Here is a 14,880-nt window from a genome sequence, read left to right on the forward strand (position 1 = left end):
AACATCATGTTCCGGTAAGGCTTCAAGCTCAGTAAAACTTTCTTTCATGAAATGTATCGGTACATTTTTACCTGTGATTGCACATGCGTATATTCTTCCGAAAGTAATGAGACCACGACCTGATGAGTATGACTCCTCACAATCATCTGGTACAGATTGTACCACCAAAGGTCCCTTTGCAATACGTATTTGGCCCATATGTACAAAGGAAGGATTTGAAAGTGGTTCTGTTTTCTCAAGGGTTATCTGAAAGCGATTGCCACATTTCACATCAGCATTGCAGTTTATTGTTTTTCTGGCAGCTACCGTTAGGTATCGATCAGCTTCAATGTTTCCATCAACATTAGATTCGTTTTTGATTCTGATTTCCATATCATTTTTAGAAATCATTGACGCCCATTTTTTTCTGATTGAACGAACCACAAGCCATACTAAAACAGTCTTTTATATTATACCACTGATTCTCATTGACAAATCTGCCATCAATTTCAATGTACCCTCCTTCCCCGGTGATCACCCTTCCGGTCAATGACGTATATACAGTCGATCCAACATGCATGTCGTCAAATTTGTGTGCTTTTACTGTTCCAAAAATTTTCAAATCGCCATGACAGTGGCCAGTTATTTTGCCACAACTCCAAAATGAATCTTGTTCTACAAATGCATTTCCGTTCACCTCCAAATGAACTTGGGTCGCTTTAAGTTGACTACAGTCTTCTAGGTCATTGTCACATATAATTTCAATTTTTGCAGAAACGATTGCACCGCGCCTGCGCACCCACCAGTTTAAGATACGAGTAATTTCACTGACTTGCTTTATTTTCTCGTTATCATCACGACCAAATCTAGCCGCAAGCTTTGATTTGGCATATTCAATGGCATTTGTCTTTTTTTTTTCCATACGTAACTTTCGCCAATGGGTCCGCTCCCCTTTCTAGCATGTCCTCTACTGTACTTTTATCTAGATTCTTCACGGCATTCAATAGCTTTTTTATTGTAGTAGCTTCGTCGTTATTGAAGTCATCAGCGTTAGCCGTCTTGTAGCGGAATTTGATTGCCGAGTACCCATTCTGAATTGTCTCTTCCTTGTTTTCTTTACAAGACAAAAAGTTCTGACACTTTAAATTTACAATTTTTGCTCCAAATATTTGTCCATAGTTCCAAACATTTCCCGAAACACTTACATTTACAGATCGGATGATCTGTTCTGAAGGTCGCTTGTTTGATTTTCGTTTTCCAATTTCACCGTGAGTATTGACGTGCAAGTGTCCGTGTGTAACAAGATCTAATGCGTCGGTTTGACTACAAATCTTTCCTTCGACTTTAATAGTTTTTCCTATCGCTTCTATCTTTCTACATATAACATAACTTTCACTCAAAAACATCACATTCTTTTGACCACTACATGCACAAAGTTCGAGTACAGGACATTCAACCTTTGAGTTAATTTGAATATTACCTTTGGAGGTTTTAAATGAAGTTCGGGAATCAGACGAAAAGTTTTTCGTGACACTTATTGAATCTGCTTGTAGGCAAACATCAGTTTTGCCGCTCATCTTTCCACATTTAACATCGACTTTGCATCCTTCACCCTTCGACGCGTAAATATTTAATAGCAGAGAAGTTTTGGTCTCATCGAGCTGCAATTTAAAGAAGTTTATAGTAAGTTTAAATATTAAATGTTTCGGTTGGGCAACAAAAAGTTTGCTTAATTCGAAATTAAATTTGGTCAGCATTGTAATTTAATTTATCTTAATATACATGCACAATGATTATTTCTTCTGGGACCATTCTGTTTTTCTAGTACAGTATTCACATTACTATTTTGCTTAACACCTACAACTGTATTTGAAAGTGAACGATGAGCTCACGGCGCGCTCCTAGAACACTGGGATGCTACAATCCTGGAAATAATGTGTTGGGACACGTAATTTAGTTAGTTGTGCATACAGCTGGACTCCTTCATAAAACAATATTTCTCCCCACCCCAACCAAACAATGTTCACGTGGCCAATAACGCGGCTGACAATATGGATCCAATGAACATTGTACGTGGGGATGGGGTCGATTGTAATGCATGTTATTAAAAGTATTCCAAAACTAGTTTCTAGGATTGTAGTCTTCCGCTAGGCCCTAGCTGTGTGAGAGAAAGACTTATTTGACGTAACAAACTATATCTTGTGCACAGATACCATGGTTTTGTTAACCTTATACTGTATTTAATTAGCAATGTTGCCATCCTTTATGTATACCTACGATAGCTATGTATTTTTACGTTTTGCAGTTTTTATTATTGTTATCTATACTAATCAGATTCTGCTAGAAATATTGTCATAAACTTGTTGGAAATGTTCCCCTAGGTCCATGGGTTGACTGCCTTTGGATTTGTTTGTATTTTAATACACCTCAGAACCAACTTGAAGGAATTTGGGGCGCCTGTCCTGACTTGGATAGGTCGACATGAGGAAAACATTAACACAATACTTTATAATATTAATGGATCAAACCTTTTTCTTATGTTGTTGTAATTTGAAAACGTAGGGCGCATGGTGTTCCGTTCTTCTCCTTTCAAGAGAGGCTGACCAGCCGGCAACAGGTATTCTTTCGGAAACAGTTTTGTTGCAATGTGGAATGCAAATTCGAAGGGAATGTCCATTTTGTGCTTTTCCAACTTGCAGATATCTATATGGTTTAAAGTCAGTCGCCGGCTCGATGACGGTTATGGTAAGTAGGGTCTGAAAAATATGATAAAACAATTAAATAGGTTGTGTAAAAAAAGAAACCGCGAAACATTTTTGATAGATGTGTTTCTTACAAAAAAACTTCCTTTGGACTCCAAACCACGTCTCACCCTCTCGGCACTCTTAAATATTTGGAATTGACTGGTAAGTAACGTATTTGTTATCAGCAGCAGGAGAAGACTGTTTAGCATTTGTGCCGCCGAAGACTTTTTGCGATGTGGGGATTTTCTAGTAAAAACAAAGAATCTTTATATAGCATTTGTGACCACATTTTTTGCGTATGTAAAAACTAGTTGTTGTAATAGTGGAATAAAAATAAATAAATGAAACAGTCCGACATCAATCAAGATGTTGAAGTAAAAGTTCTAATGAAGAACTTAACGAACGAGTGGGTTTGTATTGAGAAGTAAGCTTTGTAATAAACTCTTTACTTAATACAATCAGATCAATATTACCTGGATAAGACAACACCAGGGCTGAACAGAAAAATTTAATAATTTTCATTTACCTGTGAAGTATCACCTTTCTTGCTTTGCAGCTTGGGAGAGGTAGAAGACAGGGTAGAAGTACTCTTTTCCGCATCATCAGCACCATGTAGCACCTTCTTTTCGGATACATGTAATTCCTATTCAAAAGTAGACGATACAGAATTGTTTTTAAAGAGCAAAGATGTTTTACCCTTATAACAACAACAACAACAACAACAACAACAACAACAACAACAAAATGTCTTGAAGGAGATGTGAACTCGTTACCTTCAGATCTCTACTGATATTCAGATTGTCGACTAAACATACAATGAGAAAACTAAAGCTATTTAGACATGGTAATTAGGCTGGAGAAATGAGTTCTGCGCAGGATACCTCGCACATTTAGGGCTGTTCATTGTATTTTATATTGTAAAGTGCCTAAATGCACCTTGGTATTGGGCACTGTAGCTAATGTTTGGTTTAAGAATTATAATTTAGTGAATGGTATATGACAATATGCAAAACATGACGACGAGTATAATAGTTGGACGGGAAAACCTCATTATGTAATTCCAAACGTCAAATGCAAAACATCATATATAAAAAGTGGGCCCCAATTACAAAACCACATAATTATTGCTCAAATTATTTTTGTGTGTGTCAACTTGGTAAAAATGTCCCAACACACCTTCTTCCCTTTTAACTGTATATAACAAAAAGAGCAACGCCATGTTCTGTGTAAATCCTGTTAATATTTAACCGTTTTGTGTGTCTCACACAAAATGGCAAAATCGTTATTTATGAGGTTTTGTAAATGGGGCCCACTTTTTACTATATGAGGTTTTGCATTTGACCTTCGAAATTTCATGAGGTTTTTCCGCTCAGCGACGATGTGATCAATTTGTCATGTACCTTTGTAGCCCTTTCTTTACAATGTCCTGATGCAACCTAATGTCACCAAAAAGACAAGTCCATCTCAACATCAACATACGACTTCTTCTGATGAAGATGTTGTGGGCTTCCGTCGAAAATTCATTGAGTGTTCAATGTGTGTGCTGAAATTCAGTTGAAACGGTTGTATTATATAGAGATTTTTTAACCTGCGCGTATGAACTAAACAATCGATCGCTTGTACATTTTATTGAAGTTACTTACCCCGGATTGGCTTTCATTTGGATTTGATTGGGAAGTGTTTTCTTCATTAATGTCTTTGTTATCAGCAGCAGGAGGCTCTTCAGCAGTTGTGCCTGGATCACCGCCGACAACTTCATGCGATATGGGGATTTTCTGGCAAAATATAGTAAACATGATACTTTATATAACACGGTCAAGGGCGCAGTCTTAGCACTCAAATACAATTTGCTTGTTTTAATCTCAAGATATGTTAAGTTAACAACGAAAGGGTAAAATCACAATTGTGCCACTTTTACTAGGGAAGAGCGCTGTACATGTAAATCAACATGATCAATGATAGCATCAAGTTTATCAAGAGGTCCTCCATGAAATCAAATGAATGTATCAATTACACAACAATACAATTTTTTTTACTGTTTTTACTGTTTTATCATGATAAAGGTATAATAATTCTCTTTTTCTACTTAAAACAGATTAAAAGATAAATAAATATTTCACATTTTGCTGTAAAATTAAATACAATCCATGTGCATGTCAATGATTTTATCATGGTAAATACTGTTCTCTTTGTTACTCAAGACATGCTAAAAGACAAACAAATATTTCACACTTATAATGAACGCGTATTACTTGTTGAGAGAGAAATTAGCTGATGTTGATGCGTCTAATGCACGAGCCCCGAAGAGGGAGTGCATTAGACGCATCAACATTTTACATCAGTTATCATGGATTCACATGTACAGCCCTCTCCCCGTTGAGGCGATGCAGACAAGGAACTAACGATTTTGCAAGATTGACGCAATATGTGCACATCCCATCACCTCTTCCTTTATCAGCATAGGCGTAGATCCCGGGAAGATGGGGGATAATTCCCCCAATATTTTGCTAGAGGATGGTCCATACAATCATCCCGTCAATGTTAATGCCTGTACGTGGGTTTCTGACCAAATTATAAACCTCATATTTGGTCATTTTAGCCCCAAAGTGTCGATTTATTTTTACACCATATTTCACCAGTTTAGCTTCAATATGGCAAAATTTTTCGTTCGCGCGTATTTGTACCATAAAGATATTCTGTCGCCAAAAGGTGCTGGATTCACTGTATTTCAAGAAATTGTTTCCCAACAAATACACCCCCCTCAATGTCAAAAGGAAATCTACGCAACTGTTAATCAGCACCAATTGAGATTAGCCATAGGGCATGGTGGCAAGTCAGTCCCCTCCCCTGCTAATGGGGATAATATTGTGACAAAACTTAGATTTGCATCTTCCTTTTGATCTATTTTTGACCAAAAAATTAACCCCCTCTTTGGCCCATTTAGTGTTAAAATGCCAAGTTGCCTCGCGCTTTGCGCGCATTTATCTCGGTAAAGCCATTTTGTGAGTAGATCTGCGAAACGACCCCTTGAAAATTCATTTTTGCTTCATCTTAAACTTGAATACAAGTTTCAAAAACAAGAGCTATAATTGCATTCTTTTTTATAATGTAAATCATAAATAATGTGAGGGCTAGGACAGCTCTCTGATGCCTGAAAAAACATAACACTTATGTACTGGATCAAAAAAATTGTTGCGCGCTTTGCCCGCATTTGTCCCGATATTGTTATTTTAGTAGCAGATCAGTGGGATGACTTGGAAATTTTGCCCCTGGCTCGGTGACTCCGGTACACCCCCCTTTGAATTTTAGCATTGAAATAGCAATTTGTCGTTCGCTTTTCCCGTTAAAGGAATTCTGGATGGGGAGGGGTGTCCTCTATTTGAAGAGGCAGAGGTGGCAATCATGTTGACGTGCCCAGGAACCATCAAATGGTAAATCCGGATATAAACCAGCAAAATTAATTTCTAGACACTCCCCGAAAAAATTGTCTTGCGATGGCCCTAATTGTATCACAAAACATGTGTGTGTGTGTGATGGGTGTGTGTATGGGGGGGGGGTGTGTGATGGTGTGTGTGGGAGAAGGTGCCGGGATAATAATAGTCCACATGGTGTGGGATTGTATTTGGGTCACCAATATACTTACATTTTCTTGCATTTTCTTGTCGCCTTTATCTAAATGAGAGATCAGCAAAGTAATATATTAATAATGCTATATGACAACACATCATATACGGAGCTACCCCTTTTAAAGAATACAACTGACATTTTGAATGAAACATGTGCATATTCAAAGTTGCACTGAAACGTTATTTGCCGTCGAAGTGACGTAACAATTGGATTAACTACAATAGTAATAGATGAATACATTTTCTGAATAGATCGCCCTGCACTATAAGCAGATTTCACTAATCACCTGTGAATGTCTACAATCATAGATCATACGATACCGCTCTTTTCAAAGATACTAATCTTACAGGTGCGAGTGATCAGCACTTCTTTGACATCTCTGGTTCAATGCATAGGTACCGCGTGAACGTTGTAGTGCAGGACGAACTATTCAAAAATTGTATTCATCTATTGCTATGGTAGTTAATCCGATTATTACGTTACTTCGACGGTGAATTCATGTCAATTTTATTCTCCTTCAATTTCATTTGAAAGGTTATCGACCAGACACTCAAACAACAAATGAAAAAAAAATAATGGGTTAAAGTACAAATCTTTATCTTTTCATTCAAAGGATCGCTATGGCAACACGTTTGGGGCTATTGACACAAGTGAGGCATATTGGGTTTATTTTTCTTCTTTTTTTCGGTTTGGAATTATACACGGTTGTACTTATATTTGTGGAAGATATCTGCAAAAACTCAAAAAAAGTTTCACACTAGCAACATTAACAAGATACGCAAGGTTTAGATAATGACCTCAGCAGCTATTAAACTACTTAATTCTGATTGTAACTCATTGCTCTTTGGCATTGCTGTAAAAATAACTCAAAACAATGTCAAACTGGCATGCTATTCAAACCCGTATAATAATAATAGGCAGTCGCAATGAGCCCTATATCAGATATTTTAATGACGCATTTCACGTCTATATTTGTCTCTTAATCGGAAAAGCGATTACTGATATATCATTCAGATCGTTGCCGATATAGCGTTTCAGAATCGCTACCAGTCAATTTTAAGGTAACTTGATAGCGACGTATAAATTGCACAATGTTCACAGTTGACTATGACTATAACGCTGCTAACTCGCTGCGACTGCTTGTATAGCATGGACAAAATTATACCATTTCTGAAAAAAAAAACACATTATTTTACCCAGTCGTCAAATATTATTAATTCAATAATTGCATACTATGATTGATTACATGAAAATGTTTCTTTTTATATAAAAAGTTTATATTGTTTTTACTTGTTGCGCATAGGCGTAGATCTCGGGGGTCTGGGGGATAAATCCCGCACTATTTTGCCAGGGGGTGGTACATACAATCATCACCCCCATGTTGACGCCTGTATGTGGGATTCTAACCAAATTAATCTCATATTTGGGCATTTTAGCCCCAAAAGTGCAAACGCGCATTTGTACAATAAACTTATTCTGTCGTCAAAAGGTGCTGCATTCATTATAGGCCTACTTCAAGAAATTTTTCCAACCCCATCCCCCAAAGTCAAAAAGAAATATACGCCACTGTTGTTGCGGCTTTGAATATGCTTGTTTTCTGATTAATTGGCTCATTATAATGCCTTATTCAAGCACTTTAACACCCCAACCCGTATCCCGGGAATGTGGAGAAATAATGGGCCTGTAAATTTCGGACTAGGCATTACATGTCCCATATATAGTGCATATATAATAACAATAATAATAATAACAACAATAATAATAATAATAATAATAATAATAATAATAATAATAATAATAATAATAATAATAATAATAATAATAATAACACTAATAATAATCATAATAATAATAATAACAATAATAATAATAATAATGATAATAATAATGATATTATAATCCAAGAAGATTTAAAACCATCCAGTGGAAAAGTGCTCAACCTATAAATAGGGAGCTGGATAGAAGTAAAATCCTGGAAGCTTGGTGTTACTACATTATTGTTTTACAAATCTGTTTCGTAAGGGCCGAATGGCCCTCACTCATCAGAAACTAAATGCAGAATGAACATCACAAAATAATTTCCTATACCAGTTGCTATCATGTAACACATGATTAGTTATACATAAAAAGATCATATAAAGTGTTTACAATGTCAATAATTAAGTGTTTACAATGTCAATAATTGATCATTTAAGCTGTCAGTCATAATTCAAGTGTAATCATTGATTGATTATATGGTCTTGGCACTTCAAGTTGTCAGACAAACTTATTGATAATCATGTCTATCTATAATTGCATAACAAGTTTTTTTCCTATGCCGACAGGCACTTGTGAGTTCATTTCTTTTGTTCAGCGTAGACATGTTTGGTCAATCAATTATTGACATTGTAAACACTTAAGAGGAACTATCTGTTATTTTTGAGAATATAATTGCCACGGTCAAAAATAGATTTTCTTTATACTTTCATATTTGATGGACCTTGACCTCAAACTAACACACATGGGATAAATTTCGGAAAAATATCCCGTTGCCATGGTAACAGGCAAATTTCAATTTTAGGCCTATTTTCACAATTTTTCAGCAGTCAAATTGTCAAGTTTTGAAGCCAGTGTTACTAATATACACAATATAAATATGATTTTGTCTTTATAAGGTATGAATAGGTCAAGCCTTAGATGCCGCAATGAAAGTATAAAAATAATCACCAGATGTCAGGGTGGGTAATACCATTTATTTGAAATAGGGGTGTTTTTCAATTTTTTTAAAGTATGAAAATATACCAACTTTGTATAGCTCATAAACCATATGGTAGTGTTCCGATTTCAACATCGACCACAGCATGTTGATATGATACATTGGTCTTATGAAAAAGTTACATTTGAGCTTGGGGAAAACACATCTGTATATACAGTGTTGCCAGACATTTTCCTATTTTTCGAAATTCAACACAAATCTCACCTTAAAATGAAACATCATCCTTTCAAAGAACATTTATTAGAAAGAGAGTTTTTATTCATATCAAATTTGATCAGTTATAATGGTCAGTGTTGTTCTAAACCACATGGGTGTTGCCATAATTGGGGTTTAATTGTGATTTGTGGATATTTTCAACTTTTTACAAGTCATAAAAATACCAAAATGCATTTCTATAATAAAGAAAGAAACATCGACCTCGTCATGTTGAGATGATATACCGTATTGGCCTTATGAAAAAGTTATTTTGATCTGGAGGGGGCGGGGTAAGACATCAGTTTATACAGTGTTGCCAGATAAACCATATGGGTGTTGCCATAATTGGGGTTTAATTGTGAGGTGTGGATATTTTCAACTTTTTACAAGTCATAAAAATACCAAATTGCATTTCTATAATAAAGAAAGAAACATCGACCTCGTCATGTTGAGATGATACATTGGCCTTATGAAAAGTTATTTTGATCGGGGGGGTAAAACATCAGTTTATACAGTGTTGCCAGATATTTTCCTATTTTTTCAAAATTCAACACAAGTCTCGCCCTAATAATTTTAAAGGTGTGTACTATTTTTAAGACTTGTAAAAAGCTGGAAATATCTAAATATTGTCATATTAAACGCCAGCTATGGCAACACCCATATGGCTTAGAATAACACTGACCATCCCAGATGATCAAATTGAATATGAAATTAACTTTCTTTCTAAAAAGATATGTTCCATATGAAGGTGAAGTTTCATTTTCATATCTTTTAACTTACGGCGAGACTTGTGTTGAATTTTGAAAAAATTGGAAAATACCTGCAACACTGTATAAACTGATGTTTTACCCCCCCCCCCCAGATCAAAATAACTTTTTCATAAGGCCAATGTATCATCTCAACATGACGAGGTCGATGTTTCTTTCTTTATTATAGAAATGCATTTTGGTATTTTTATAACTTTTAAAAAGTTGAAAATATCCACAAATCAAAATAAAACCCCAATTATGGCAACACCCATGTGGTTTAGAACAACACTGACCACTATAACTGATCAAATTTGATATGAATAAAAACTCTCTTTCTAATGCATGTTCCTTGAAAGGATGATGTTTCATTTTCACATCATTTAACTTAAGGTGAGATTTGTGTTGAATTTCGAAAAATAGGAAAATGTCTGGCAACACTGTATATACAGATGTGTTTTCCCCAAGTTCAAATGTAACTTTTTCATAAGACCAATGTATCATCTCAACATGCTGTGGTCGATGTTGAAATCGGAGCACTACCATATGGTTTATGAGCTATACAAAGTTGGTATATTTTCATACTTTGAAAAAATTGAAAAACACCCTATTTCAAATAAATGGTATAACCCATCCTGACATCTGGTGATTATTTTTATACTTTCAATGCGGCATCTAAGGTTTGACCTATTCATACCTTATAAAGAAAACAGTATATATATATTGTGTATATTAGTAACACTGGCTTCAAAACTTGACAAATTGACTGCTGAAAAATGCAAAATTGTGAAAATAGGCCTAAAATGAAAATTTGGCTGTTACCATGGCAACGGGGATATTTTTCCCAAATTTATTTCATGTGTGTTTGTTTCAGGTCAAGGTGCATCAAATATGAAAGTTTAAAGGAAATCCATTTTTTTGACCGTGGCAAACATTTTAACAAAATTCTCCAAAATAACAGATAATGCCTCTTAATTATTGACATTGTAAACACTTTATATGATCTTTTTATGTATAACTAATCATGTGTTACATGATAGCAACTGGTATAGGAAATTATTTTGTGATGTTCATTCTGCATTTAGTTTCTGATGAGTGAGGGCCATTCGGCCCTTACGAAACAGATTTGTAAAACAATAATGTAGTAACACCAAGCTTCCAGGATTTTACTTCTAATAATAATGATAACAAATAATAACAAATAATGATAATAATAAATACAATCTTTACCTTCTTCCGGATTTTTATCCGCTCCTCCTCGAAGTCCTCCAGCAAACTTGAAGTAAATATTAGATTCATCTTGGATCCCGTGATCTTCTATTGTAAGCAGTTCAAATAACTGACGAATTTAGAGAAACAAAAACTTGTGAAGAACTGTGAACTAACAGAATTGATTTCACGCACATGAGTACAAACAATACAAGAAATACAAGAGATCTTCAAACATTTGAAAACTATTTTCCCGACTTGTTGGTGCTTTTCATACCGCAGTTACTGTCCGTTTTCCTATACACAATACACAGTGCTCTCACCATTGACGCGTGACCTCTACAAATGATGTATGTTGGAAGAATGGACACTTGCCTAGTTAACATCACTGTGTGAAAAATAACCAGCCAATATTTAATTTATTCTCCAAACTTCTAGCAAATATGTTTCTCTAACTTGACCTAAAATTACAGCTAGGTTAGATGTTCAGAAATGGTCGCACTTTTGTAAAATATGAGTGAGGGCAAAGCATAGCTAGCTCATAGCTAGCCAACTCCCCGTGTTAATTGAATGGAGATTTGACCGAAAATATTAAGCTATATTGGTAACGGACCGCTCCGTTCTGAAGGATGAAACAAAAAAACGGTACAAGCTACATTTAAACTATTCTAAATAGGTTCTAGAAAATATAGTTTTGTAACATGTCCTAAATTTTTAGCTAATTTAGATGTTTGGAGAGGGTCGCACTTTTGTGTTTTAGGAAGGATATGTAAACGACAGATAACACCAAAAATATGAAGAAATTATTTCCAAACCATGTTAAGTCAACAATCATTGTGTTGCTCATTTTGAAGAATGCTGGTTAACAAAAAGCAGGTCATTGTCTCATTTCGTGAACAAAGGTACACATACCATTGTTTCCTTTCGTTTCCTTTATAATCGGTTACCCAACTGAAGCTATAATACCAGCTTTATTGCGATGTCGCACATGTAAAACAGACACTTGTGCACAACCAGAGAAGATCTGGTTTAATCAGTTGAGCTGCTTCAATGAGTGTTATCTTGGTTTAATAGCTTTTAATGGGGTTTAAGTCCTGCAAAGGTCGAGATGAATTCTACTGTAGACATGACTGCATCATGTTGTAGTACACTCTGTTATTATAAACATTTCCGCATTGGACCAACTTCTGAGTTAAACTGAAGTGGACTGCGAGATTACATTTGGGTACGTCTCATCTACTGACACCAGCCCCGTACGCGAATCATCCAATGACAACCTGATTAACATGATATATCTGTGATGGTTTGGGTTTGAATGTTCTCTGAGGTGACAAAAATACATTACCATTCCAACAAATGCTTCTAACAATAAAGTTTTACCTGTCTGGCCCAAATGCCAAGGAAAAAGAGATGCGAACATTGCTTCGACATACATGACTTGCCTTTATGTAGGCGTCAACGAGAAATGAGAGTGTAGTGTAGACCAATACTACTACTAGTATAAAAATAGTGGTCATCATTTTCTTTTCGGCCCTCAGTACTTTGAACGTACCTGATATTTGTCTGCACCGGTGAGCTCAAATTTTTCACGAATGCCATACTTGCTGCTTATCTTGCGTTTTAGCGATTTGATTGAAGAGTTCTTCTCTAAAGTAACTGCCCAGATTGCGTGTTCAGGTGAATCAACATGCACGAAAAGTTGAAGAGTAGATTTTAACCTGAAAATTAGGTAGAAAATTGATAAATAAACAGATTAACAGAGAGAACCCAGCAAACACAAAACGTTTTCGACATCATTCGCGAATGGTTATAAAAGGTTGTCAGAAAACGTTTAAATGTCGGGTTATATAAAGGGTACATTAATGGTATATAACGTTTTCATAACATTATAAAACATTTGTTGATAATCTATTGCCCAGCAAACACAAATGTTTTACAGAAAACGTTTAAATGTCGGGTTATATAAAGGGTATGAAAACGTTTTAATAACATTCCAAAAACATTTTTGAAAGCTTGATACAAAACATTCTAAACAGAATATTATTATGGGTTTGAAAAAATATTTTGCAGACACGTTTTCCCAAACTATTTGCAATAACGTTTTAAAAACGTTTTCATTACCTTTATATAACCCGACATTTTAATGTTATTAAAACGTTTTGAAAAAAATATTTTAAGAACATTTCTGTGTTTGCTGAGTGCTAACATGTTGACATAATGTTATTGAAGTGTTGACAAAATGTTTGGCAAAAATGTTTGCAAAAATAGTTTATACAATAACAATTCAAAAACATTTTAAAAATATTGCTGTAGTGTATTTTCACACAAAACGTTTTAAAACATTGTTATTAAAACGTTTTTACCTAAACTAAAACCGAAATCGAAAACCGAAATTTAAAACGTTTTTAAAACATTTTTGTGTTTGCTGGGAAGGGATACGAGGGAGATGGAGGCATATAGCAAAAGACATGGGGAGAGAGAGAGAGAGGGAGAGAGAGAGAGAGAGAGCGGGAGAGAGAAAGAGAGAGTGTGAGAGGGGAGATATCCCGTAAGAAGAGCCTTGACGTTGATTAAACGTTATTGCAGACTCAAACGCCGCGGAGGTAAAGTAGTGACACGCATTTAATTATTTCCTGTAATTAACTTCTTCATTCCCACTATTTCCCACAAAAATTTCAAACTTTCACACTGCAACGCGAAAAGATATTATCAAAATCATCTCTTGATACATGTTGAATGTACTCGTATACTTGCACGATTCCGTAACATTACCTCTTCTTGGACTGCGATTCCTCGAATATGTTGCTGCGATTTATTTTGTTGGTGTCAGTCCCACATTGCGGACTAAGTTGCGGCGGCTGTCGACTTCGCGCACATTGCAATAGTGATGTTTTAAAACTTTTGTGTTTTTCTCTAGTTTTCATTCGGCATTTGTGAGTCACAAGGTTTGCTTCGGAGTGATTGTATGTAGCAAGACGTCCATGAAGCTGCTTCCATTCTTTCACCGATTCAGCTGATTTGGGAGAAAACCAAATATCTTCAGTTATTGTTATTGTCAGGTTCGATATAACTCATATACACCTCATTCGTTGCTGAAATTAATAAAGAAATAACACAGATTAAAATTTGGTAAATTAATTAAAAATAACTCATTTCAGCGACCACGAAAATTGGTCTCAGCAATTATCAATCGTATTAAGCTTATAAACATGAATGAAGACAATCAAAATAAAAATTCCTTTAAAAGGAATAGGGCGAGCAAATGAATTGTCAAGATAAAGGTGTAGTTCCATATTGATAATGCAGTATTACTTCGATTTTCACTTGCCATCATTAGCAGAGGAGTGAAATTTTGATTGAAAGAATTAAACTAGGAAGTTATCTAAATGATGAAGAGACCAAGGAGAGCAATCAAATTAGGACAAAAAAATACATGACGGTATAAATGACAGTTCCACCCCAGAAAAATTTACACACTTTTTGCTGCCAAACACATACCTACTTTGGTTGAAAGAAGTAAATCCAAGATGGCAGCCAAAATCACAAAATCCTTAAAAACGCACGTTACAGTCTTAGAATGGTACGGAACTGTTTTACTTTAAGGGTAGACGAGGTATTGTTGGTC

The 14,880-nt window shown here is 35.4% G+C and overlaps 1 protein-coding gene across 1 annotated transcript; it reads right to left on the reverse strand.

Moving 5' to 3' along the window:
• Nucleotides 1-461: 461 nt before the first annotated feature.
• On the reverse strand, nucleotides 462-14,320 carry LOC140145004 (uncharacterized). Its single transcript, XM_072166795.1, has 8 exons — nucleotides 14,028-14,320; nucleotides 12,808-12,973; nucleotides 11,277-11,385; nucleotides 6,367-6,395; nucleotides 4,367-4,498; nucleotides 3,250-3,366; nucleotides 2,508-2,735; nucleotides 462-1,640 (listed from the first exon to the last, which is right to left on the reverse strand). The coding sequence occupies exons 1-8, from the start codon at nucleotides 14,177-14,179 to the stop codon at nucleotides 873-875; spliced, it is 1,701 nt and encodes a 566-aa protein (XP_072022896.1). The 5' UTR covers nucleotides 14,180-14,320; the 3' UTR covers nucleotides 462-872.
• Nucleotides 14,321-14,880: the final 560 nt, after the last annotated feature.

Source organism: Amphiura filiformis, unplaced genomic scaffold (assembly GCF_039555335.1).
Source record: "Amphiura filiformis unplaced genomic scaffold, Afil_fr2py scaffold_112, whole genome shotgun sequence".
Taxonomy (NCBI): Eukaryota; Metazoa; Echinodermata; class Ophiuroidea; order Amphilepidida; family Amphiuridae; genus Amphiura; species Amphiura filiformis.

What these genes read in the sequence shown, in the direction of transcription:
- LOC140145004 (XM_072166795.1), bottom strand. Translation starts at nt 14,179, where the DNA reads ATGAAAACTAGAGAAAAACACAAAAGTTTTAAAACATCACTATTGCAA. An exon ending in ACAAGAAAATGCAAGAAAAT is followed by an intron (nt 4,499 to 6,366) that starts GTAAGTATATTG and finishes ATATTTTGCCAG; the next exon opens with AAAATCCCCATATCGCATGA. An exon ending in CAAATGAAAGCCAATCCGGG is followed by an intron (nt 3,367 to 4,366) that starts GTAAGTAACTTC and finishes ACTTTTGAATAG; the next exon opens with GAATTACATGTATCCGAAAA.